Here is a 26,536-nt window from a genome sequence, read left to right as displayed (position 1 = left end):
TACATGCAGTATGTTCAGTTTACAGTTAGGTGAATATTTCCTAGCTACTGACCATGAAATATGCACCTGGCATCTGAGACAAGCTGTGCTTTTTACAGTTTGTGCAGCAATGCTGTTAACAGAGGTCTGCAGTTGGAAATTAGTCATTCTGCTGATGTTAGACTTGTGTCTTCACTCACACTTAAGTTAGTCTTAGTGGGTTAAACTAAACTTTCCTTGGAATTAATCACTTGCTTAAAAGTACATAGAAAAATAATGGTTATAAACGCAAGAACTCCTTTTCTAATGAGTCGCATCTTACAGAGTATTATATATTTAATATAGTCCTCTCCAGAGAATCTGGGTGAGAATATGACAGGAAGTAGACAATGGATGTTCATATATGGAGCTTGCAGGCTATCTGCTACTAATCAGAACAAAACTACACAGCTCACACACCCACGCCTTTTTTCCTCCTTCATCATGGAGTACCAGAGTATATATAGATGTGCACCAGTTACGAAAGAACATGGTTACTCTACTGTTCTCAATAAACTAAGAATTTTGTTTTGTTTCCCCTGCTCCCTATATGGTTCTTGGAATGGCTTGTCATTCATTTGGAAGGTTGACAAATTAAATTACCTGTTCAAAAACTACATTAGAATGTAAATCAAACTTATGAAAACTAAACATAACTTCGTTTCTAGAAAGAATGAGGAATAATACATGTACTGGAATGTGAACATACAGTTTCATACAGTAACGCTAACATTTTAGCTGTTAAGTAAAGTTGAGAAAAGGAACGGGGTACTTAATGAATGGAGGTACCAATGTGTACTTTGATTACTGATCCCAGCTGCTTTGGTAATCATAAGAAACTGGATGGAATTGCCCATTTGAGCAGAGTATCTGCCCCTTTATCTTCAGCCCTTCTGTTTTTTTTTTTTTATCTTGAAAATCAAAGGAGGCTTGCCTGCATTTCAGATATTGAAAAGGCTGATCCTTTGACTAAGGAAACACTTACTAAGCAGAATCTGGCTGTGATTACCAGAGGCTGTAATGTAATGGCTTAAGGACCTTGCCTGACAAAAGCAAGTTAAAGAGTTCTCACCTTGGCCCTTCCTTCGTTCCAGTGCTGAAGTTCACCAGTGATAAGCTGTCAGCTCAAGTTAGGAACTGACGGTGTAGATGCCTGTATCTTGTGATGGACTCTCCTGAGGTCTTTGAATCTCTCTTTCCATCCAGAAAATCTGAAGAAGTCTTTCATTGCCTTCTTCACAAGACACTGATACATGTGGTCATTTGTCATGTACCTCACAGAATTGTCTGTCATGTGGTAATCTCTGAAGAGCACCCAGGGATCTTCTGACCTGCTAGGAACAAGTGATGAGTTTTCATAAGGGGATTTTCATGAACTCTGCAATGAATGGAACTGTTAGAAAATGGATTTGAAAAAACTTGAATGAGGGGGCAACAGGACTATGTAAATGAGCGAGCAGCTTTTGGCACTTAGAAAAAAAGGAAAATATAACAGCCATGAAGAATAATGAGTGAAAGGCCACCAGGTCAAACTGGGCAAATTAAGAAGTGTCTGTACACACATACCTAAGGCACAAAGCTTAAAGTGAAATATGGGGCTTTTGGCTGAAGCTGGAAAGCTTAACTCCAGAAGGGTCATTTGGCTTTCAGCAAAAGGCCCTTATTCTCTGCGTTTCAGAGAATTTCTCTGTCTCTGTGTTTGGTCTTCAGATAAGAGGTTACTCTGCAATGAGAAATTGTCCTAAATATTTAGACTTATGCATACTTGTGTTTTTATACCTCAAACACATTCTAGCCAGACTATTCTTAGGGAGTGTCGACTTAAGCCAACTTGCTTTAAAATGAAGCTGCATTTTAGCTAGTTAAGCAAAAAGCTATTTTTTGTCAGTGGAGCTTTCCTTGGACACTCAGAAAGAAGGCAGTTGGAGGACCAAATCTTTAGATAATGTATGTAACAAACACCCTGCTTAAATGAACTTGCTACTCTGGAAGGTTGCTTTTTCTTTAAATCAAATGAGAACACTCACAAGACATATTTTTGTTCTTTATTTTGTTTCTTATTTGTTTATATTGGAATGACAGAAAAAATAGTTAAAGTGAGAGGCTCATAGGTGAAGTATATAGGAATAGCTTTATTGTCTCTGCCAGTAAATCCTTATGGCAAAAGCTCTTGAGCTGCTTGGGAATGGTAAACACTTGATAAAATTTGTGATGTGGAAAATGGCTACTTATGGCTACATTTATGACACTCTTTTATTTAGGAGTGAATTGGCTTATGGTTTCATTTATGACACTCTTCTATTTAGGAGTGCCCTGAGGAAAGGATCTAAGCTATAGATCCATTAATATATGAAACAAAAAGGCTTGTGTGGAGTAAGTATTTTGCTTCTGTCTTCCAGGGTTAGACCTGCTAAGTTTGTTGTGTATGGTAGCACCCATTCAGATAATTTTGATAAAGTTATGGTGATATTTGAAGGAATGTACTGGCCTATATATTTTCATGACTTTGACGTGCAAAATTATGTCAGGAAGGGTATTGTGGATTTTAGTTCATTGTCTTTACTGCTATCATGCAGGACTGTTAAATTGAGGTCTTCCCTGGCCTTGCTTAAAGAAATGTATTGCTAATCTTTTATGTTAAAATATCTCCTATATTTTATGGGATGGTGTGTTATGTTTTCACTATGTGTTTTTCTGGATAATGACTGTTTATTCCTAATATAGATACCTTGTCCTGTGCCATTTAACAGAAGATTTTGCAGGGCAGGTTGTGTAAGTGCAAGACTAATGTTAGCACATTTGACAGTATTTCTAATGTTTTTTCTTCCCTTCTCACTTTAATGTCATATGAATTAGTTTCACTGAAAAGAGCAGATTATCAGAGAAAAATTCAGAATGGAAAACCAATTTGGAAACAGCTAGAACAACACAGAAGTTTTCTCTCTGCCACTGCATGAGATCTTTGTAGATTGGGGGAAGTTTGTCTTTGGTATTTTGAGTCAGTTTTGCATGACGCTGTTTTAAGAAAGGTAGGGAAATATAATCCTGATGAAACAGCAGTAGTGTGAAATCTCAAACTACTTTATAATGTGTGAGCAATTCAGTATCAGAAAGGGAGATGGAGTTGATGAAGCTCTGTAATGTGGTCTGTCATGTATGTACATCTGCTCAGTGTTTATATTAATGAGCTGGATAATACAATAGAAGATGTTGTTTTGTTATATTTGCAGATGATGACACTAGGAGAGACTGCATGGACAAAGGACAGAATGTGATTGCAAAATGATCATGATAAACTGCAAAGATGGTCTAATAACCAATGGATAGCATTCGGTAGTGGCAAGTGCAAGGCTGTTATCTGTATTCAAGGGTATTGTGCTACACAAATGATCTGAGGCAGTTGGTTAAGTGGGGAGGCTTTGAAAAAAGATGTCAGAATTGAATATAAGAATTTTTGTTGTGCCAAGAAAAACCCCTACACTAAGATACAAAAGCAGTGGTATAACCCACAATGAGATGTATAAAAGAATCTTTCTCCTCAAGGCAGAAAGTGTGGCACTAAAGGCTTTAGCATGGCTTCAGCTGTAACACAGTGTTAGTGTTGGATATCCTACCTGGATATAGCCTAGTACTTTATTTCAAAGCATTCATATATTCATGTAACTAAGTGCTCAGAGTAGAGCAAAAGGACATTGAGCAATCACATTCTGAGACAAAAAAACTTTACAAAAATAGGGCTCAAAATAAGATGGTTCTTAGTGGGTTGTGCATATCTGTATCTCCTCAAGAGAAGAAAAGGAACAGCCTGTTACTCAGGTTCATGGAGAAGGTGGCAAAAAGTAATAGCCTTAAATTGTAGGGCCAGAAAATTGGAAACTTTAAAAACAGGCAACAAATACCTCAGAAATGGCATAGGAAAAGTTGAACATACTTTGAGTTGTGGTGACAGAGACCAGAGAACCTCTTGCAATGCCTTCCAGACTCTTCTCTGCAATGTCTGTGGCACATGAGGTCACAGCAGATTGCAATACACATCTGCCCAAAAACCATGGTGCCCTGGCATGGGCCTCCTTGTGAAATACAATTCAGCAGCTCAGAAGTGTGCAAGTTCCTTTAGCTGTGCTGAAGGTGTGGCATTTATTTGGGAATGAAGTGGGGAAGGAAGAGTTGTCCAGTGCAAGAAAAACAGAGTGGTGTCAGGGAGACCTGAATCAGCCCTGAATCAAGTTGGTGTGCTTGTTTCTGTTTTGCAAGCTCATTGCTTCCCTCTGCTCTTTGGATGAAAATTGATGTATTTTAGTTACGCAACTAAGATTTCAATGTGGATTTTCAAGTACAACACTTGAAAGGTAAATGGTCTTTTTCTGTAGGTACATGAGTATAGTAAACTTAAGTGCCAGACCATGTCTTGCATAGAGGAACTTTTTGGTAGCAATTCTGACAAATTCTGTTGGACATTTTTGAAGAAGACCCTGTGTACATACTGATGAAATTTGACAGTGTGACCTTTTCATACAGTTTTTTTTGCTGATGAGACTTGACACTTTTTTCAAACACACTGACAGAGATCGCAGACCCTTTAAAACCATATTCTCAGCAATGTGAATCAGCACAGTAGCTTAACTGTGCACTGCTACATCTCACCAGGTAGACAAGACTGGCACTGTGATACCTATTTGCTCAGGTTCATTTCCAAGCATATATACACTGGTGTTGCAGCAGAAATGCTGATTTTGTTAATTCATATATCACTATTCTTGAGTATTTTTCTGCCTCAAATGGCTTATATTGTGTTCTATGCTTTTCAGAATAGTTGTAGATCAGTAGCTAGCATTCATAACTGTCAGTGATTTTTCTTGTAGGGCTGAAACTTTATTCAGAGTCTATAATAAGTCAGTATAAAAAGTTGAGTTGAGTTTGTGATGCCATTTAAATGAGAAATCATATTTACACATTGACTTGAATTTAGTAATGAATTCTGACCTGTTGATTAACATAATGAGGAAAAGTGTTGTGTAGGATACTGGAGTATGGGGGAGGAGTGATGTGTTATTTTGGATTCAAAGGAGTTGACAGAATTCTGATGTGCTATCACTTTTCTACATGGCAGCTCTTTATTCTGTTTATAAGAGGAAGTTCCCATTTGGGAAGCATGGGGGAGGATAAAGATTTCCAATAGTATAGACATATCTGCCTGGTACAGGGTTACAAAACATTCTTATAGAGCTCTTCTTGCCACATTGCAATTCAGCCTGTTGACAGTGTTGTAGATTACTTATTCTCAAGGATACTCAAATATGGACCTTAAGAAGCCACTTCATCACATCATTTCCATAAATAGTCTCCAATGGCAAGCCATGGGCTCTTGATCAGAGTCTGTGGTGTCAGTTTGAATGGACAGGTGGGTAGGAATTACTAGGCAATAACCTTTTGTACTTTCTGTGGATGATAGGTGTATCATTTCTATGCTCACCTTCTACCCTGGCCTTTGGAGATGGGATCTTTATTTGCATGAGATGTTTTCATTAGTGGAAAGAATTTTGGAAACTGCGTCACAGGATATTATAGTGATGCTACCCCAGGAGAAGTAGGAAAACAAGTCTGTCACTGTCATGATGGCAAGGTAATGTTTCTGGAAAGTAAGGACAACCTATGTGCAGGAGAATGATTATCCACTGCCTTCTGCAGAGGGTTATCCAGAGTCATGAGAGGTTCAAGTTTACATGTTCCTACTGTAGTTGCCATTTTTCATCTTTGAATTAGTTCCAAGTGAATGCATATTTATTACAGGAATTCAAATCCACTTAATGCACTTAATTTACCCTGACCAGTTTCACGGGAGAGATTGGGAATCTTTGGGCTAATAATCCTCCCTGGTCCCTGAGAACAGTTGCAGCTGTTCCCTGTGTTTCATGCTGAGGAATTGTGATCCATGCTGTAAAATAACTCCCTCGCCCACATGGTGAAGGCTGCAGTTGTATTTTGCATGTGTCTGCTAACACCCTACGGGCTGATGGGTGACTCTCTCCTTGGGAAGGTGCTAATTCCCTCTGCAGTCACGTGCCTTTTAAGTGAGGAAGTCCATACCATTTTCTTGTGCATTAGTTGTGGTAGGTCAAAACTGGCACTCAAGTGTATAAGCTTTATAAATACAATTAGCTTTTGTTATTCTGGGGAAGTAGAGATTCCTGGACCTAGGAGTCCTTAAAGTTATCCAGAAAATGCCAGAGTAGGATCTAGGAGATAGAGAAAGTGACAGCTCTTTGTTCGTTTCTGCCAGCTCAGGTGGTTGTGAGCTGGTTCTGGCCATTGGTTTGTTTTGTTTTGTTTCTTTTACTATAGCTACCAGAACTGTCATATGGTGCCTTTACAATCTGAATTTGAGTACTGTTCCATGACTGTATCCTTAGTGTTCCTGTAATGATATGTGTGAGACTTAAAAATGTTTTTAGGAAGAACCTAAAGTACATTTGGAAAATGTTTCTGAGGAGATGGTGGTTGTTGCTATCACAATTGATTTTAGCCCTGTGGAAATATTTGAGACTTCTGCAGTTTTGGCCATTCAATTTTGGAATGCAAATAGGATTTTTAATTCAAACTCTCTCCCCCTTCCAGTGAAAAAGTGAGAGAATCTGGGGGAAGAAGGAAAGAGGAGGCTGTAGTTCTGCAGTATGCTGAGAATGACTGTAGGGGCTTCCTGAGTCAGATCAGAGACATTGTGGCCTTACAATGATTTGAGTCAATATATAATGCCTGTTGAGATTTGTTGGAAACACTGCTGTGCTGATGTTCTGTGCTGCTGGCCTTGACTCCTCACCAGGTGCTGTCCATTTGCTTTAGAAGCTTTTTGGTGCACTTCTGACATCTGTCCATGTGCCCGTTTGTCACCTCTGTCTCCTGGCCTGCTCCAAAATACCTGCAGGTCACTGGTAGAATGCCACTTCCCTGCATTGAAAAGCATGTTTCCAACCCACCCTTGTTTTCATTTTAGGCATTTACTGTGGCTGGACCTTCCTTTCCATACCTTTGCTTTCCTCTGAGGGGGTAGAGGGGATTGTCCCTGTGAGAAGGACAATCACAATATGCTTGGGGTAATGGTTCAGTTCCCAGAATCTGGGCTTTTTGAGTTCCCTGCAGTTCTCCAGAGATACTAGGAGTTGAGGGGAAAAAAACTTTCATGAGGACTGGTCAAAAATAACTCTGTCCTGTAGCCTTTCACTGTTTTGGGCATGTTTCCAGTTGTGTTTTGCTGATATAACAGACCAGCACTTCACATCATGCTGCTCCTGGGCCTTGCATTGCTGTACATACAGTGGTTGCTTTTGTTCAGTTTTGGAGACAAAAATGCAAGCTTCCATTTTCTTTCTTAGAAAATGCCAAATGTGCCTGAAATTAGTCAGCAGAGGATACAGGTATGTGCCTTAGCCAAATAAATGACTTGTATCCTGCAGACATGGGAGTGGGAAAGTCTACTGATTCATTGTCACACAAATAGGTGAAATAAATATGTAATGTCCAGAACAAATGGATTGTTTTGCAGCTTCCAGACAGCAATATATTGTCAGCCTATATGCAGACTGTAACTAGAGCCTAATGATAATGAGAACATCTGGAAGCATCTGGAAAATGTTGCCTCCTCTTTTGCTCACCTCTGCTGCATATTTGGCCTTTCATTGTCTTGTGCAGATTCAGTACTGGAGTACTATTTAGTAGTTGCCAAAAATCAAGTTCAGTTAGAGCAGCTCTGGTGAGCAGGAGGATCAGAAGGATTCCAGCCAAGTTTGGGGCTCCGTGGTTGTGATGGTTTTGGCAATTAGCCAGTTGCCCTTAGGGCTGTGTTTGAGTTTCTCCCTTTTACAGCTTCACACAGTTGGTGTCCTGATTCTGTTTTGGAGTGTATATTTTTGAGTTCCCATGCTATTGCTCTCTTCAGATCTTGAGTTTCTTTTTCAGTGCAGTCTAAGAACCAGCCTGGCTGTGTGATCCCCCTGTGTGAGCTAGAGAACAAGCAGTCAGAAGTAGCATTACTTGGAGTTAGCTACACCCATACATAAAGTAGGTGTGTCAGGGGGTGTCTGCTTTACTACTCCTGCTTTCCCTCATCCTCCGTGCATGTGTACCTACAGATGGTGCAACCAATGAAAGTCCCAACAAGCACCTATAAAAGAGTTCCAGAAAGCACTGAAGGGGCAGAGTTCTTCATTTCTGACAGTTCTTGTGAGGTCTCTGGAAGATGCTGGCAGTGATGCAGACGTGGCTGGTGTCTGTGCCTGGAGATGCAGGTCCGTAACTATCAACTATCTTGTTCCTCTTCAGGCATGGTATTGGTTGCAGCAGACACACAAGGTCATGCAGTGGAATCATAGGCAAGACTTAAGACTGATCCCAAGGGGCTTGAATCTTGTCTTCAGATAGCTAAATGTTCACCTGTAGCCATGAGACACTGGGTATTACATGTCTGTCTGTCTGTATTTCCTCATTATAGCTTCCTGCTCTCACTACCATGTTTTCATTTCTAGCCACAATTGGTTATAGGCAGTGACTGCAATTCTCACTTGTTGTCCAGCCTACGTCTGCCATCACCTCAGCCTTTTCTTTGGCAGAGGTGTGAAGTCACATTTTCAGAACACATGATGACATATGTATATTTTAGTACACATGAGCAGTGTTTGCAGGGTGAGGGCACCGTGCTGCCACTGTTGTGCTGGTCAATTGCTTCTAGCAAAACTGAGCTTTCTGCTGAGACCTCACAAGAGCTGTGGAATAGGTTGGCTCCCCCACCACCAAGGTGCTGTCACCTCACAGCTCTGGATCCATGGAGTTTAATGCCATCCCACTTTCCTTCACTTCATTTCAAACTTCATTACTTGGAGTCAAATACAGCTGTCAAGTTTTACAGTAGAATGCTGAGGTCACACATTTAAAGTCTTGATGAGTGGAAGCTCTTACTCTGCAGACTTGCATTAAGTGGGGTTAGGTACTGTTCCAAATGCCATTAGCCGCGAGTTTGTTGTCTGTGCTCCCAGTTGTGGAACTGAACAAGTGGGGATGGCAGCAAGAACTCAGCAAAGGAAATAAAGGATACCTCTCTCAGGCTAAACTTGAATTTCTGATGCATGCAAGTAAGCAAAAATGCCATTTTCTTTCCCACTCAGTGTTTTGCTCATCTTTTTTGCTTTTCTTCATGCTGTGCTCAAACTTTCTAATTGTAGGCCAGTTTTAGGAACTGTATTGGCTTTGAAATTACTCCAATGTAAACATTTTTCATATCAGTTACTATTAAGGTTGGAGTAATGAGTACTTCCCTTCCTGTGTGCTAGCAGATGATTTTTCAACATATTTTGATTTTCCTTTAAGTTTAATGTGTATAACAGTGGGTACCTGATCATGTATTCATATCTCAGTACCCTGGAGACAAGTTTCATGCTGACCATTCAAATGAGTATTATCATGCAAGTACTGGTAAGACTGACGTGGAATAGCTTAAGTTACATGTAGGCGTGAGAACCAGAATGATTCTGATAAATTCCCACGTTCCAGCCTAACCTGCTTAATTCGATTCAGTGCTTACTTTAATGGGAGCAAGGTGATCTAAGAGGAATTCTTCCTGGTTGTTTTGTCTCATGGAAACGATACAAACCCTGCTTGTAGTAATGGTAATTTACTATTGTGTGTTTAGTTCTGGAATGGTGTTAAGGGACATAAGCCAGGTTTAATTGCCAGAAACATTATTTTGTTTTAATTTCATTGAGGGATTCTCAAAGCTGTGGAGATATTCCAGAGCTATATGATAAACTTTTGGATTGATATGATAGACTGCTGCCTTGTCATTCTCCTTATCTCTGTAGAGTCATGCATACCCATGTGATGGTTTACTTATGTATAGAGAGGATTATGAAATATTTTCCATCTCTGTTGCCTCTGATATCTTTAGGCCATATATCTAGTTCAAATCTTGGTGAAGACAATTAAGCCCCTAGGCAAGCCAAACTAGGGTTATTTTATTTTAAAATATGCTTTTAAAATTTATAGTAGTTCATATGGTATCTTTTATGCGCTTTACTCCTCTTTTTCTTTAACCTAGCTTTGTGCTTGCTGGAACCTTAGAAGTGTAAAACAAGTATTTGGAAGCAGTAGAATAACTTCCTTACATTGTGTGGTTCCATAAAAATGACATCAATAAAAATTTAGTTTCTGTGCCTTGAAACTGTGTGATGATTTTACTGTGATGTATGCTTTTATTGTTGTTGGTGTTTTTCTCTGTTTCAGGCCAAACAAACCAAGTGGCCAAGGAGGCAGCCAACAGATGGACTGGTGTGTATTGCAGTGACACAGCTTCACACTAGAGCAATTTCAGTAAAAGACCTACTTAGTATTAAGAACTTTAAATTTGATAAGAATTTGACATAGGATAGTCCTCACTTAAAAAAACATAGAGTAATTTATTTTACTTATAAAACTATTATGATTCAACAAAAAGAATGCATCCTCTCAGTTTTGTTACTGAATATACTTCATATGCCATAACAGATTTGTTCTTCTGATGCTGTCTTGTACACTGTGTTAAATCCTGCAACTTGTTTCCTTGGATAAGTTAAAATCTCTTAAGATGAGGAAAGCAATAGAGACTGGAAATGGTGATGCCCAGGTATTCAGATAGTTTAATTCTATTCTGAATGTTCATTTCTTTATAAGGAGTAGAATGTTTTGTGGAATCTTATTGCTGCTACCATGTGAAGGATGCTGATACAAAGTAGGTATTTCTCAAACTAATTGATCAGTTTTGACAGGTAAAATGATGCATAGTTTTAAGGAATGCTAATGTAATGACATTCATATGGAAGTTTAACTCAATTTTCTGTTGTTGCTTAGCTTTGCTGTATTCATTCCCATTTTTCAAAGCAAACAATTTATATGTCCTTATGGTTTTTTAAAATTATTTAGAATATTGTTTATCATTTTTTGTCTAGAATAGATCTCCTACTGATGGACTGCTTGCTATCATTGGTTGTGCCAAGTGCAGCAGGATATCACTGTCTTAGTCTTTGGACTGTTTTATACCTGGCTTGTTTACTGCATATGGGGAAACAAAATTACGTGTTCTGGGAGTTGTCAGGGCTTTCTGCTGTTGCTGACAGGCTGTTCTCAAGGCTTTGAATGAGGTAAAGGAGCTGTGCCTCAGCCTGTAGAAGTACTTTGCTATTTAATTAGACAATTTGGTTATATGCTGCAGCATATTTTTCTTTTGAAGAGACAGTTTTAAAACCAAATGTGTGATGGTTAAAGAAAAGAAAAAATATCTCTAAGCTGTGCAGAGACAGTGAACACTTCCTCTCTTAAGGAATGCTGCAATTTATGGGTGTTAAAAATGATGTAATGAGTTTCAGTAAATGCTGCAGTGAAAACTTATGTTAAATTGAACAAAATGTATATGTTAAAGTAATGTGATGCTAAAAAGAGAAGTCCTAACTAAAATAAAGCTTCTTGAATAAATAGTGTCTGAACAAACATGCAGGACTAGAAAGGACCTTACGGTAAATTTAAATCCAATTTTTGTAGCTGTAGACAGTCACATAGTAGGTGTCTAGTTGAAGAAGGACCTATAAAATACTAACTATGCATACTCACACTTACCTCATCACTCTATAGCAGGCTTACACTGTAATTGTAGCTTTCAGTCTCCTTGTAAAAGAGGAGCAAGAAAAGATTAAGATAACATATTTTTATTCGGTGCTAAGTAAATGATTTCCTCTTTTTTGGAGGTTATTAACAAAAGCCTCATGTTTTCTGTTCTAAATCTACTTGATAATGATGTTCCCCACTATGTACCTTTTTCATACAGACAAGAGATACTGCAAATGGAAGGATTTTGTTGTAGCTGAGACTAAAATTCATGCTTTCCTAAATACTCAAAATGAATGTTTTTCATTCTGTTTACAGATAACATCTTTTCAATAAAGTCCTGGGCCAAGCGTAAGTTTGGATTTGAAGAGAGCAAAATAGATAAAGGTTTTGGAATCCCAGAAGATTTGGATTACATTGATTAGTGTTCAGTTGATGGCTGACACAGTTGTACATAGTTTGTTATATATTAATAGCTGCCAGTAAAATGTGAATCCTCTCCAAAAAAGGTGACCGCTGTTTAATTTGCTGGTTTTGTTAAGGTTAATAAAATACTAAAAATATTTGTTGCCCTTTTTTTTTCTTGTATTCTGTAGATAGTAAATCTCATACCTTCTTCTGTGAGACAGGCTTAGCATGGACAGAGGTTATAGGGAAAAATTACTACAGAGTCTTGAGACTGGATTTAACTCTTCCTTTGCTTAACTGGAAGTGGTAAGTCCTAAGAGCTAGAAGCTCCAAGGATTTATGTTTAAACATGTTGAAGGCTTTGGAGTGGGAATTAGTGGGAACAATATGGAGTGGAATGAATTTTTCCCTCGTCTCACCAATGAAATAGAAAAGAGGCATAATCCATTGAGGGGAAAAAGTGAGACAGTAAGGAGGTGAGTAGAAGGGCTGAGGTCTGGTTTCTGGTAATTTTTTATTGTTTCGGTTGCTAGAACTGCTTGTAAGTTTAGTGACAACATGATATTTGTTGTTGCAAAATACTAGTGCAAGAGAGCTGAATCTGTTTGGATTCGACCCTGAGAAAGCTGATCCGGTCAGGGGTGTATCTGCATAGAAGGGGGAACAAAGAGCACCCATCCCTTCACACCACTGTGCACCAAGATTTAGGATGTTTATCTGGGATGTGAGAGACTGAATTCAACTTACTGTTAAAAACTGAGGATTTTGGCTTTATGCACGTTTTTCAATTTCAAGTTAAAAGCGCAGCCAGCCGAAATAATAACAGATGGTGAGCACCTCATTTTTTTTGGTGAAGTTTCTGAAGCACCTCACTTTGTATCAGCTTCTGGTTTCTAGTTCTGATCTGTGCATGGCTGCAGCAAGAGAGGTGGACAGTGGAGACTGGCGTTCCACAACTGTGGATTGCAAGATGGCATTTGTGCTGTACAGCTCTGGAGGATTTAAGCTTTACCTTCAGGAGGTAGGTGGGCCTGCTGCAAGCTATCACTGAAAAGTGTCTGTCCACCTTTTATGTAACATCTGATGAGAAAGCATTGCTGAAATGTGGCATTTATCTGGAAATGTTCCCAGAAATCTGTCTCCTGTGACCTTTCCAATTAAAAAGTTTCCTAGCAGTTCAGCCCATGTTAAAATGCAAGGATTTCAGGTATGCCCCTGGATATTGTCATCTCATGTCTATGGGGACAGCAGAGTTACTGGGAAGATAACAGGTGAAAGATTTCCTCTCAGAGACATAGCATAGCAAGCTGTCCATTGCCTAAGGAAAATGTATGGGATGCCTGGCACATAGGAAGATTTCATTAAGCTTAAAATTGCAATGGTTTTATGAGTTTGGAAAGACTTTATTCCTAATATTCCTTTTATGTGTTTGGAAGGACTTTATTTTTAGTATGTCCAATACTGAACCTTGAGTACAGCTGCTGACTGGTAAAGGTGTAAGGGAAGTTGGTGGTGCTGAGCTGAGTGTTGGAGAGTTCCTGAGCAGGCCTGGCTTTTGCCCCAGGAAGGAAGGGCATGCTGTGCAGCAAAGCTCCCTGCAGTGCCAAACTGAACTGATGCACCTGTAGCTTGGGTGGTTGGGTTGCTCTTGGATTTTGTGCTGTGAAACAGTAAAGAGGCAGGCTCTTTTGGTTCTTTGTAGGAGATCTCTCTCAAGTGAGTCCTTTTTTGGTTTTGCTAAACATTTGGAGTGACTATTCTGTACCACCTAACAGGTTTGAGAAGCTCCTTGGCACATCTGTGTTCATACAGTAGAGATGATGATTTCTCAAAAGGCTTATTTGTATGAAGGAGCATTGAGCACATTAACTTACTGATGGTTTTTGCCTGTTAGAATCACTTTCATGTGGCTGACCTTCTACTTGTCAGGGAGCCTCAGGTAATTTATGGTCTGTAGCAGCTTGTGCACCAAAACTTCCTCTGGTACCTGTGGGGATGAGGGTTTCTTACTGACTTCACTGTTTTGGCTACTTTCCAAATTCAAGAGGGAAACAAAGATGACCAGCTGTGTAAGTTTAGCTGCAATATTGTGGCTTCCTGTCTGTAGGGTAAGAGCATTGTGGATTGTAATAAAACCTTTAAATATAGTAAGTACCATCTAAATAACTATACTTGAGGTAGATTTCCCAGAGATACTACAGTCAGCCAGAATGACCTGGCTTTAAAAATGTCAAACACAGCCTTTATGCTTTGAACACAGAACTTAGGTAGTTCAGTTGCAGGGATTTGAACAGCAGTGCAATTTTCTCTAGAGTTTTGGGTTTGTTATATGTGTACAGAACAGACGTAGACATACCATTGCACTTTATTTTTTGTTCTGTCTTCTGGTGTTGGTTAGCAAACCTGGAGGGAGAATTTGTCTGCTTCTGTAAGGACACAATTTTGGAACAGTCAGAACAGAAATTTCTCAGCTAAAGAGAAGAACGGAAGAGGTGATGCATTACCAGAAACTGATTCTTACTCCTCTAGTGGAATAGATTGATTTTGCGCTACTGTTTAGTGATTCTGGATTTTTAGCATAGGTGAATTTCAAGGGGAAAAGCCTAGACACATCCTTTCTGAGAGAAAAAGAGACAATTTGTGTATCTTGTATATTCCAAGATACTTTGAGCCTGCTGCATCTGCTCACTTTTGGAAGCTTTTCTTCTTAAAAAATTATGCAGCAGACTGCTAAATCCCACAATATGAAACTGTGTTGGATTGTGTGGTTTGAGATGTGTGTTCACTTCAGTTTTTAGGAGAAGCTGGGACTTTGGTCTTCTGCTGAGTTAAAAGTCAGTAGCAGTTAAAATTATTTTCTTTCTGAGAAATTTTTTGCTATTAGCCTGTAGCAAAAATTAAAACACTTAAGCTGATTTTTTGTCCCAATTTGTATTTTTGATTTTCTTGAGATAGAACCTGAAATATTTCTCAAGAATCTAACAAGAAAACAGTGAAGAATCTAACAAGAAGAACAGTGCTTACTTCTACTGTTACTCTTGTGGTTATGTCACAGCTATTTTATGTATGTCTTCCTCTTTTCTCTTTATTTCTTGTGCCCTGTAGGGTTTTTTGCCCATGTAAGGTAAATGTTTTCAACTGTTATAGCTAAGCCAGTAGATGAGGCCCTAACTACAATTCAGGTTTATAATTAAAGCAGTTACTAGTGCAGTGGGTGAAAATCAAACCTGTTTTTAGCAGAGTCTGTTGCTCTGAACACTATCAGGAACAGTATCAGGTCCGGCTTTTCAAAATCTCATGAGGAGATTATCTTTACAATACTAGGCTGAGGTGTTAGGTAGGCCTGCTCTTTGGGACTCATGTTGATTGGCCACTGTGAAGTAAGAGAGATGCAGGAGAAAATATTTATGTCTACCTGATCTACTAAGAAACCTTAATTAAAGAAAGTTGCTGATTGTTTCTGCCCTGAAACATCCCATTCTTCCTTGTCTTTTATCTTGCCATCCACATGCTCTGTACAACACCAAGCATCAGCTCTAGGACTCACTTTATGGCACTTGCAGAGTGTTAAATGTTAACTGTCACAAAGGTTTAGGTTTTGACACGAGTCAGTTGCTAAGCCTTTCATTAATGCATGATGTAAAATGTCATTGTTGTTTGGGGGTGTATGAAAGGGAAAATCCGGGCTCTGACACAAATGGCACGGAGATGCTGTAGTCACGTGACAGAGGTGGAACCGAAACTTCTTGGGACAATGAGGGGAAGAGAAACCCAGTTTGTAGTTTGTGATGGTGACTAAGAACTTCAATGCAAGAGCTCCTTAGAGAGTTCTTCTGTCACCCAGGCATATTTCCACCAGTCAGGTGATCTGGTTGGTGCTTATCTCCATGTTTCTTTTAGAGGTGAGGTTTGTATGATCATACTTTTCTGTCGTATATCTTCTCCTTTTCCCTCCTGTTCTTAAATTACCCAGTGATTTCAGCTAGGTTTACTCTGAGGGGCCCTGGTACAAGCTCACAATTTATTTATCTCGTCTGTTTGGCTGCCTGCCTGATAAATACAGGCTTTCCCTTTCCCACCTACCACTTTTGGAACTCTGAGAAGGGGTAGAGCATGCTGGAGGTGGGAGGAGGAAGAAAAGATGTCAAAGATGGTGATGGAATATGTGAGGGTCTGGCAGCATTGCTGGGGCTGAGATGGGATGGTGTGTGCATCCTTTCAGTGGGAAGGAACAGGTGACTTAAACAAATGATGTCCTTGACTAATCCTCGGTGTCACACATGTGACTGGGTTCTTCCATGATGGCAGCAGGTAACGCCAGCTAGACACAGTTCCTGTGTAAGTATTCTTGTGCACAAGGAGTCTGCCTCCACAGCAAGGATAGCCTTTCTCTTCAGCCTCTTTTTCTCCTTGTCCCATTTGCGTTTTCTACCCCTCCACTGTCGTTTCCCTTTTAGATCCGCTTGCGGCAACCACGTAGGCAGAGCAAGCGAAGCACTGCAGTCTGTACAGATGGCTGTCTGTCTTACTCCTCCTCCCGCTGACACTGCTGTCAGCACACACACCTTCCAGTGCACAGGCATGCGGGAAGGGAAGCATCTATCTCTGCGTTAGACTTGCCTGTTTAACCTGTATGCACAGAAGGTTGCATGTCAAGAAGACCAGGGAGCAGAAATATCTGTGAACAGCACCACCAGCACCACTGAACTTCCCAGTGTCACTTCAGACTCTTCTATAACGCCTCACAAATGAATGAACAGTTTTTGTGCTGTGTGATGGTTGTACCTAACCTAGTTAGAAAAAATTTCCTTACAAAAAAAAGTTCCTGCTGAAGTATTTATAAAGAACAGTTTTTAAGCAAAACCTGCTGCACAATTTTCCATTTCCAGTATTTGATGAAATCCCAAGTTATTCGGAGAAAGGATGAGCCTTTCCATATGAAAACTTAATTTTAAAATATACTCCATCCTTTTGTTTCAAAAAAACCTTACTGGTCTGGCAACCAGTGCTGAAGTAAATCCTGTAACCCATCCAAGGGACACCTTTTTTCAAGTGAGATGATGAACTTCTGCTGTGCTGCTGCTGAAACTCAACAGGAGAAGCTGTTTAAAATTATGACTTCTAGAGAAAGCCAGTGATGGACGTACTGAAGCCATGTCTTACAGGGATTCCCACCCTAGATGGACACCTTTGATCACGTCACCTTTCTTCAGGCAGCACCTCAATGGCATTCTGGAGATGGGAATTTTATGTTGGGATGCAAAAAAAAAAAAAAAAAGTTCTCAAGTTCTCATTTTTTGAACTCTACAGTGAGAAAAATGGTCATGTATTCTCCCCCTTCCTGCTAAGAAAAAAAGGGGAGTAAAAAAGTCAATCACATGCTTTCTTGCATTATCATTACTAGCCATGCAAAACAATGCTTCTGGCTGATCCTGTCATTCTGGAGGATTTTTGAAGGAAGATAAAAAGTCAAATTTTCATACTTTGTTTTCAGTTTCTCAGAAAAGTTAATTACCTATTTAATCAGATTTTTTTTTCCTTGTTATGCTGTTCTCAGTCAAAGACATACTCCCAGTAGCAGAAATGCTTTTTGATTAATTTTTTTGCATGGACACCAATTAATCATCATAATAAGCTATATTCTTCTGTGGGCTTTTTTTTTTTCTGAAATATTACTAGGCAATATACTCTTCCCTAGGTTTTAAAAAGTCAGTCAGCTCCTGAGATCAGTGATTAAAAAATCCAAAATCAAGGCTCTGCAGCAGATCTGATTGTTATTTCTGTGGCCATTGATGCTGTACCTGTCTGAAAAGGATATGTAAAAAATAACACTGAAGAAAGTTATACTCAGTGCTCCAGAACACCAGTCTCTGTATCATCTGGTGAAAGGCAAGAAGCCTGGATGATGCGTTCCATTTTTGGTGTAACTACCATCCAGAGGCTCAGCAAATGAGTAATTTTTTTTCAAACTAAGCATTGAACAAAGCAGCTTCAAATCCATCTTTGTAATCCATCAACTTTTTCTGGTACTTTCAAGCTGTTTATAGAAGATACCTTAGATTGGGGCTAGTAAAAATGAAAACAGATTCACAATCAAAACTTCAAAATTTAAAACGTTAGGTTCAAAATTGGATATCACATTGTTGAAGCTGTCTTTGTGTTCAACAAAAAAAAAATCTAGGAGCCCCTTCCTTGTCATAAACTGTTTAAATCATTAGAAGATTGTACAAACCTAAGAGAACCATTCATGTCAGGGTAGGAAATAAGTCTTCACTCTTTCAAGTAGGCATGATCGAAAATCTGCATTTTGGGGTTGTGTGTTTTCATGCTTATTCTTTCTTCAGTGCTTATACTGGAACTAAGAGAATTTTCTGTTAAATAGCCTTTACTGCTATGCAAATTTGACTGATGACTGGATAGGAACTTGGGGAAATGAAAAAAGGGAATTTAATGTCAAATTTTTTGGTTCTTTTTAGACTTTTCCCTCATCAGTCTTGAGCCAACACAGTGGGCATTGTCTGACCTCTGGTTTGAACCAACTTCCCAAATCAGAAAGCCATAAATGGAAAGCATTGATTCCTGACTTGATTTTCCAACTTACCAACTCCCCAGCTGCATCCTCTAGCTTTTGATAGGGAGCAGATAGAAAAAACAATAGCAATGAGTTTTTGCAAGGTTTTTTTGGCTTTTTATTGCTACTGTTATTGCCTAGCCTATCCTCATCCTGAAATAGGGCCAGAGGGAGGAGAGTTCGCTGCTTAAAATGCACAAGTAAGATCTATGCTTAGATCCACCTTTTATGGCAGTTCCCCTCTCTGCCCTTCTAGACAGCTTTATTTTTGACAAATTTACCATAACAAATGCATATCTTGGCAAGTGAGTGGTGAATAGTCATACTATAAGTGCTTTTGCATCATAAACTAGTATGCAATAGTGCAAACAATAATTTACAGTTTAGTTTAAAAAAATTCTGAAAACAAGGCTTGCCAGGTGTATTACGGAGTTACTGCAAGAAATCCTTCGATGTCAAGCTGTCTGCTTTATCATGTAGGTTTTTTTCAAGGTAACATATTTCAGAGACTTTAGTTTCATACACCATGCCAGTACTAATTGCACAGTCCTGTCACCTCTTGTATGAACAACAGCAGTGATAGTGGGACCCGTGGCCTTAGCTTTTACCAAAATTAAAGAATTTCTGCCAGGAAGGCAGCAGAGGATGATTCTGCTCAGAAGGTTCTGTGTTCTTGAAAAAGAAACATTTCTGCATTGAAGTCCTTTCAGCTTGCTTGATTTCTGAGTACTTCAAAAAACATCTAGATCTGATTGAGTGAATGTGTTTTCTCATCAAGCCTGGGTTTTGCCTCTTGTCTTTGCTCCACCTGACAGGTGTCATCTTATCTTGGGCTTGAGCCGTTAGAGGCTGGCCCGGGAGCTGGGGCTGCGAGGTTGTTCTGCAGTGCTGTGGGTGGCTGTGAGCAGAGATACTGCTCCTTGGCTGCTTGGGTGCACAGAACAGCCTCCTATCTGGGAAGCTGGAAAGCTCTTGATAGCCTTCCATGAAAAATATTTGTGGCAGTGCCAGTAGAACCTTATTCCCTTTATTTTAGAGCTCACATTCGTTTATTTATCTTTTCAAGTCTGTGGCCAGCCTCCTATCCCTCAGCCTTCATAGTGCAAGGAGAAGCAATAAAAGTAAAATATAAAGTAAATGCAAAGCAGACCAAAGACTGAAGATGAGTGGGAGGAAAAAGCCTCATGACTTTTACTCTGAAGTCAAATTTAACAAGAGAAAGAGCCTAGAGGTCCCTCCTCCCTCCCCTACCTTGGGTAGCATGCATTTCTCAGTTTGCCCTGTCTGTGTGACAGCCACAGGAATAAGCAAAATCTGTGCCTGTAAAGGCATCAGGAGTGCTGCCCTCCTAGATTCAGCCAGTCCCATGTGCCCTTGAATTTGACAACTGAATTTTCAGCCTGTTCATTCATAGTAGAACTGAATGACAGAAGAAAATGACAGCCTGCATGAACTACCTTGAACAGAGGTGCTCACCTGTCTCTGGTTTTTGCATGCTGAGATGCAGTGCCACTCAGCCTGGCTAAAGCTGTGTCCTGGGAGAAGCTTTTGAGCCCCATATTCATAGCTTTGAAGGTCATAAAAGCACAACAATAGGGAGCTGTGACTGTTACATTTAGCACTGCCATTCCAGGCTACTTTAAAATGTGTTGTTTTAGTTCTGTGGGTCATCTGGTCAGGTTCTTGGTTCAGTTAGGGGAATGGGATGCTGATGGTTCACCATCCTTTAAAATAAGCTCTGTACCATAAATGCTTTCTTGTTATTCTCAAAATTGGTTTCCATGGTAACTCTGTCGCTGGAACAATCTTTCTGTTGATGAAAAGGAGGAAAATCATTTCCTTTTTAGGCATCCTCTTCTCAGTAAAATCCTCTTTTTGCAGAACCCTGTTTGCCTTTAGGGAATCAGAATTCTTATCTCTGTTCACCTCCACCAAGTGTACTGAAGGTTTCACCCCTACAATTTCCTTCTTCCACTCCTTTCTGGCTTTTGAGTTTAAACCATTACTTTTGCTTCAGAGATAAAAATCTGTGACGTTTCTGCTACAGAATTCCTTGGCATGTGGCTTCTATCTTAACCTTCTGGCCAAAGCTTCTTGAATTGCACCTGATTTTTATGAAAACAGAATAACTGCTGGAGTGCTCTCTGCAGCAGGCCTGAGAGGCTGTGTAATGCAGGATGCTGCTGGATATCGAGCTTCTCACCTTTCCCATTTTATTGCTGACTTGTTTTTACAGCTCTGCCTCAGGATGCCTTTCTGCCAGAGCCCTGGATACCAAGGCAGAGCCCAGTGATCTGTGCTACAGTGTGGAACTTCTCTTGAGGAAAACTAGTGATTGCTCTGCATCAGTCATGCAGAGACTGCAAACAAGTCTTGAACTCTGCATGTGCTGTAATGTCTTGCTACAGAAACAGCTGTTGGTGTCGAAATGACACAAGAGGCAGCTTTAGCTTTAGCTTGATGTGGGGAAAGGTAGCCTCTGCAGCATCAGGTGGCTTTGAGACTGAATAGCTTTTGTGGAAAATGTGCTTCAGTCAAATGCCACTTAAAGTACAGTTGCATTGCAGCCTGGCCTATGGAAGGGACCAGCCTGAATATATCTTTCCATCATCGGCATAAACAAGTCTTGCTAATTTTTTTTCTTGAAATTAATTACATTTTACTTATACCTCCATCTTACCTGCAAACTTAGGGAAAGATCTTTACCCCACAGTGCCTTTTCTCAACTGAAGCTTTAAGCTGGTTTTCTCAACTGGTATGCTTTAAGCACAACACAGCATCTTTTGTTCCTGGCCCCCAGGCAGGTTATTGAGCATTTTTCAACATCTGCCTGGACATCCCTGGGGATTCAGAGTGGAGCTGTGCTAAATGCCATGGGAGGCATTTGGGCATCTGTGTCTCTTCAGAGCTTTTCAGGAGACCAAGTTCTACTGAAATCACTGGGCGCCTAAAAATCTTCGTAAGTTAGTCTCAGGTCTCTTCCCTACCAGATGGATTAAAATAAATAAGGGAGATTTTGTGAGGGTTTTTTTCCCATTTTTCTGTTGTTAAGGACAGCAGGATTGTAAATCATCCTTTTCTGTGGGAGCAATTGAACCTGGTTCTGAATACAGCAGAAATATGCAAACTAGATGAATGTCATTTTGCTTACTACTGTTTCTAGGGCCCAAAATACATTGGACAGGATTTGAGGTCTCAACAGCAGCAGATTTTTTTTTTCAGAATAACTTTTTTTGGAGTTGACAGTAGTGTTGTGTCCTTTTCCAGTTTGACAGTCAGTCTCATCCACATTTAATGCTTTTGAAAGATGAATGCATAACCTTCAATTACTAAAAGCAGAAATCAAAATCAACCAGATTTCAAGTTTAATCCATTATGCTTTTCCCCATGTTTTCTTGATTGGAATGAGAGTGTTTCCTAGGAGACTTAGAGGTGAGTTTGCATTCTTTTCCTTGAGAAAGTTGCATGAAGCATCCTCTGTTTTCACATGCTTGTCATGCTAAGTATAATAAAGAAAATCTTGTGAATTTTTCCCAGATAGGTAGAATTGGATGCTTAGATTTGGATAAAGCAAAGGAAGAGAGCCTAATTCACCAGCTGAAGACTGATGAGTTGGCATAAAAACTAGATGAGTCCTTTTGTGGGTTGAGCTAGAGTATGTCCGTGCAAACTCCTAACCGCTGGTTCTCAGGACTATGAATTGTGGGGAATATAAGATTCTAGCTTTTTACTTCATGTTTTTCTGGTTAATTGTGCAAAAATTTGTCCTTTTAGAAATACCAGCCTGTCCTCCTTGCTATTGTATGTCATATTAGAATATAAATATATAAATAATTTCAGAACATTTTCTATGACTTTTTTTTGTGAGTTTTTTTTTTTCTGTTACTAAGGTGATTACTTAGTGAATGCATTTAATTGATTTTGTTCATCCATAATTGTATGGCCACAGATAAATCCAAGCAGCAAGGCACCAAATCAGAAGTCTGCATTGAGTAGGGATCTGTTTCTTGATATGCTCAATTAAGACCAAACAAAATATGCCAACAGACAATGTAATTCCTTTAAGGAGTATTTCTAGCTTGAGTGGTAACATGCTTTTACATCTGTATGATTTACTGTCCCACTCTGTCTGTGTAATCCTCTAGTTCATGCTCTTTACACATGGCAGTTACCAGACCACAAATGTATTTTCAGGCTGAACCTTTCACCCTTTTTTTGCTGTAGGAAAAACGATTGTATCCCTCCTTTTGGTGTTTCAGGGAATCATGATAATGATTAAATTGCCTCTTGAGATTCCTATACTACCAGTTTCTAGCATATCTGTAAAAGAATATTCTTAGCATCAGTTCTATTTAATTATTCAAGTTATTTAACCTAATTGTGAACGAGCTAAAAAAGTCACTTGGTAAGATTTTAGGGGCTTTATCCTGCTGCTGAGTGCACACATATGTGCTCCTGGACATAAAGAGCTCGGAGACTGAGAACAAGGTACCAGGGTTACCCCATGTGTTTGCAGTACCTTGACCTGGGAGTGGAGGTTTGATGAACCACCCCTCCACAGCAGGAAGCACCAAAGGGAAAACATGGGCAGATGCTGGCACTGTGGTGTTTGGGCTTCTCCTCATGTCAGATAAGGGGCTCTGTGTGGTGGTGCAGGCTGCTGGAGCCGTGCTGGATAATGCCTGTGGGGAGTTAAACCATCCACAGGGATTCTCTCCTGGTTTCATTCTTCTAGCACTTAGATGAAGCTGCTAAACTGAGCAATATTAGTGGTGGGCAAGGAAATTCCCTGTGCCACAGGCTCCAGCACACAGCTCTAACAAGCCCGCTCTGTATTTCTGGCTGTATTTATTTTGAATTTGCTGCTCAATTTTAATGACTGAATAGATCTCAAAGTTGGAACAAATCTGCAAGTGACAGGACCCTCAAGGTGCCCCAGAGCTTCAGCAGCAGTGCTCATCCATGGCCTCTCAGCTGCCAGCTGGCTCCCAGGTGGCCCAGGGGCAGGGTAGGGGGGGACATGGCACCCACCAGCAGGGACTGGAGACCCTCTGGGACCTGCAGTGGGAGCGTGTGCCGTGCATTGGCAGGGCAGGAGTGCACACAGCTGCAGGAGGCTGGCCCTTCACCAGGCAGCCTCCATATGTACATCTTTCTCCCACTTCTCCAAAAATTAATACACTCAAAAGTAGTTTAGCTGCAGGGATGCACTGTAGATTTCCTTAGTTTAAATGAAGTGGATCAGGGACTATATCCCCGGCTGGGGTTAAACAGGCCATATATTGTTGCCTGCCTTTTTACATCTGGGAATAAGCTAGTTGCTTGTTAACGGTACCTAGCAAGTGAGAGAAGAAAAGTGGCCTTAAACCTGACTCTGGCAAGGAGAAAAATCAAATGGAAAATATGCATTTTTAATACGCCACTGGGTAAGCATATAATAGAACAACATTCGTTGTAACCTGATATCCCTCAGGAATGAGGGAAAAGCTGACTGCTTGCTCCACTGAGCCAAAAAAATAAGAAAACATGTAAGTGCAAGTGTGCAGTCAGCAGCATAAGGAATAACGCTTCAGAAAGCTGAGAGCAAAGCTGGAGTTCTGAATGTTGAAACCCTAACAGTTTTACATAGAAACACAACTTATTATTGGTAACCTCTTTGTAGGGATGTCTTCAGTGACCTGAAGAAAGTCCATATCCTTGGCATTTATCCAGCCACCAGATAGCTGTTGTGGCAGAATCTAAGGAAGTACTTCATGTTAGCAATCTTTTGATTTCTTGCTGGAAACTAAACAGATTTTGGATGTAAAAATATAATTCATTACAATAACCAAAATGTATTTCCTAGGGCAGATGTGGTGTTTTCAGAGGTCTGATGTCTTATCAAGGCCTGTAGAGGAGCAGCATATTGCATTTCATTTGAATATCGCTCAGCATATACAACAGCTTGGAAAAGCAATCCTGCATGACCTTCAGGCACCTGGCAGAGTACATTTTTGGCACAGCAGGTGGAGAATGAGGCATCCAGCTCCTGTGGCTGATGATGTGCACTGGTTCCCATCCAGAGTGTGCTGGAGCTGTACTGCTTCCTGTCCAGCTGTGAGTGCCATGCCACTGGGAATAGCTGGTGACCAAAGGGCCACAGCCCTTGGGATGTCAGTACAGCAGCTGAATGCTTGCACTTCCCTGGGGAAAGGGCAGAGCTGCTGTGAGGTGAAGACCTGTGCATTGAAAATATGCTCCCCTAATGAACAGAAAGTTCCTGCAATTATTTGGAAGGAGGCTGTACAAGTGTCATTTTTGAAAGACAATGATAGAAATTACAGTTGCAGGGAATTGCAGATGTTCTGTGAAAAGAAATGTACAAGCCTAAAATTGCTCCCTGGGAAATAAAGTAAGTCTTCAAAATTTTCAGATGTCCTGATTTTCTGCAGCACTTTTCTAGGCAACATTCAAAAGTGGATTATAAAGTTGTAAATATCTAGGCTGATTCTGGCTATAGGAATTAGACAGAAATATTACACTTTCAGCTCTTCCCAGGACAGCCTGGGCCTCTCTTCTCCCCAAGGTGCTCTGGGGTCTGCATGTGACAAAGGCTTCTGCAGAGACTCCTTCAGCAACCAGACCATTTCAGGTGAGGGGAGCCATGTGGCTCCTGTCCCAGCATTGCCTCCCTACCCTTGGCTGAGCTGTCTGTGGGTAGCGCTCAGGGTTCATGTCTGTTTGTGCCTCGGAGGGAAGCTTGTCTCTAACTGGGCACCCATGCCTGCCACCCCTGAAGAAGCATCCCACATTTACACATGATGTTTGACTTCAGTGGTGATGGAGCTGGGCCTCTGGAGAGAACTTCAGTACCCTGTATTGCAGAAGCGCCATGAGATGCTCCACTCCTGCCTAGATTTTACTGCTCTGCAGTGTAAGTATCCAGAAAGGTCTGTTCGTGCTGTGGGTTGAGTATGGGAACCATGAGCTTTCTTGTCCTCATGTCATTTGGGTTGTACTGCTCTAAGTACCCTGTCACCCACACCACTGCTGCCCATGCAGCCTGGGTGCAAGGCAGTGCTTCTCTTCATCCCACATTAAAACCACCCTTGACATGAATACTGTTAAATGCCAATGCTTTGGGGTGGTCAGGAAGGCTTTGTAATAGCACCCCTTGTCCTCAGGGAGGGATTTATTTTCTCCTTTGTTATACTGTGGCTTTTTTTCCCCTAAATGAGGAAAGAGCTAGGTGCTGGAGGAGAGCACTTGGTGACAAGCTGGTGGCTGCAGCCACACAAGTTTTCAGCAGATAGGTGAGCCGAGAGGTCAGGCCATGCCCAGAGGAGATCCCTCCTCATAGCAACTCTCACACAGCAGGCAGGGAACCTGGCTGCAGTTGGAGAGCCTGACCTGCATGTGCATCACGATGCCCTGGCACTGAGCTGGGCAGCAACCAGATCCCTGGATTCTTTGGGCATGTTAAAAAAAAGGTGGCCTTATGTCTGTGGCATGAAAAATCCCTGGTACTTCACAGACTGTGCACATTACGTTGTTTTGGGTTACCTAAATTTCCTTCTCAGTTTTGGATGGAAGTGAAACTCTTATGTGCTGTCAAAACTGGCAGGGGGGTGGTGGAGGGGGGAGGAGAATTTTGCACGGCAACATCTTTTTTTCAAACAGATCATTCAATCAAGTAACTGCAACTCACAGGTTTTCAGTTGCTCCCCTAACTGCCCTCTGGCCGGTACTATGAAAGAAATAAACACATTCAACTTCTTTTTGTGAAAAGAGAACATCTGTGACCCATTATCATAGGATGTGGAGGCAATCTTGGAAGCACAGCTCTGGCAAATTTGCCATTCACTTCTCCAGGAGTTTGGCATTGCTGTTCTCTTCTATTTCATCAGCATGTTTATTTTTGTTATAGTAACACTTCAG

The 26,536-nt window shown here is 40.5% G+C and overlaps 1 protein-coding gene across 1 annotated transcript in view; it reads left to right on the top strand.

Annotated features, from left to right (window-relative positions):
• Nucleotides 1-12,203, top strand: part of MND1 (meiotic nuclear divisions 1) — a 41,106-nt gene extending 28,903 nt beyond the window's left edge. The window contains exons 7-8 of the mRNA XM_063156340.1: nt 10,288-10,332; nt 11,959-12,203. Of these exons, the coding sequence (XP_063012410.1) occupies nt 10,288-10,332; nt 11,959-12,065 (152 nt within the window). The 3' untranslated portion in view covers nt 12,066-12,203. The remainder of the gene's footprint in view (nt 1-10,287; nt 10,333-11,958) is intronic.
• The last annotated feature ends 14,333 nt before the right edge of the window (nt 12,204-26,536 follow it).

This window comes from Melospiza melodia, chromosome 5 (genome assembly GCF_035770615.1).
Source record: "Melospiza melodia melodia isolate bMelMel2 chromosome 5, bMelMel2.pri, whole genome shotgun sequence".
Classification (NCBI taxonomy): domain Eukaryota; kingdom Metazoa; phylum Chordata; class Aves; order Passeriformes; family Passerellidae; genus Melospiza; species Melospiza melodia.
This window is presented reverse-complemented; position numbering and strand designations above follow the sequence as displayed.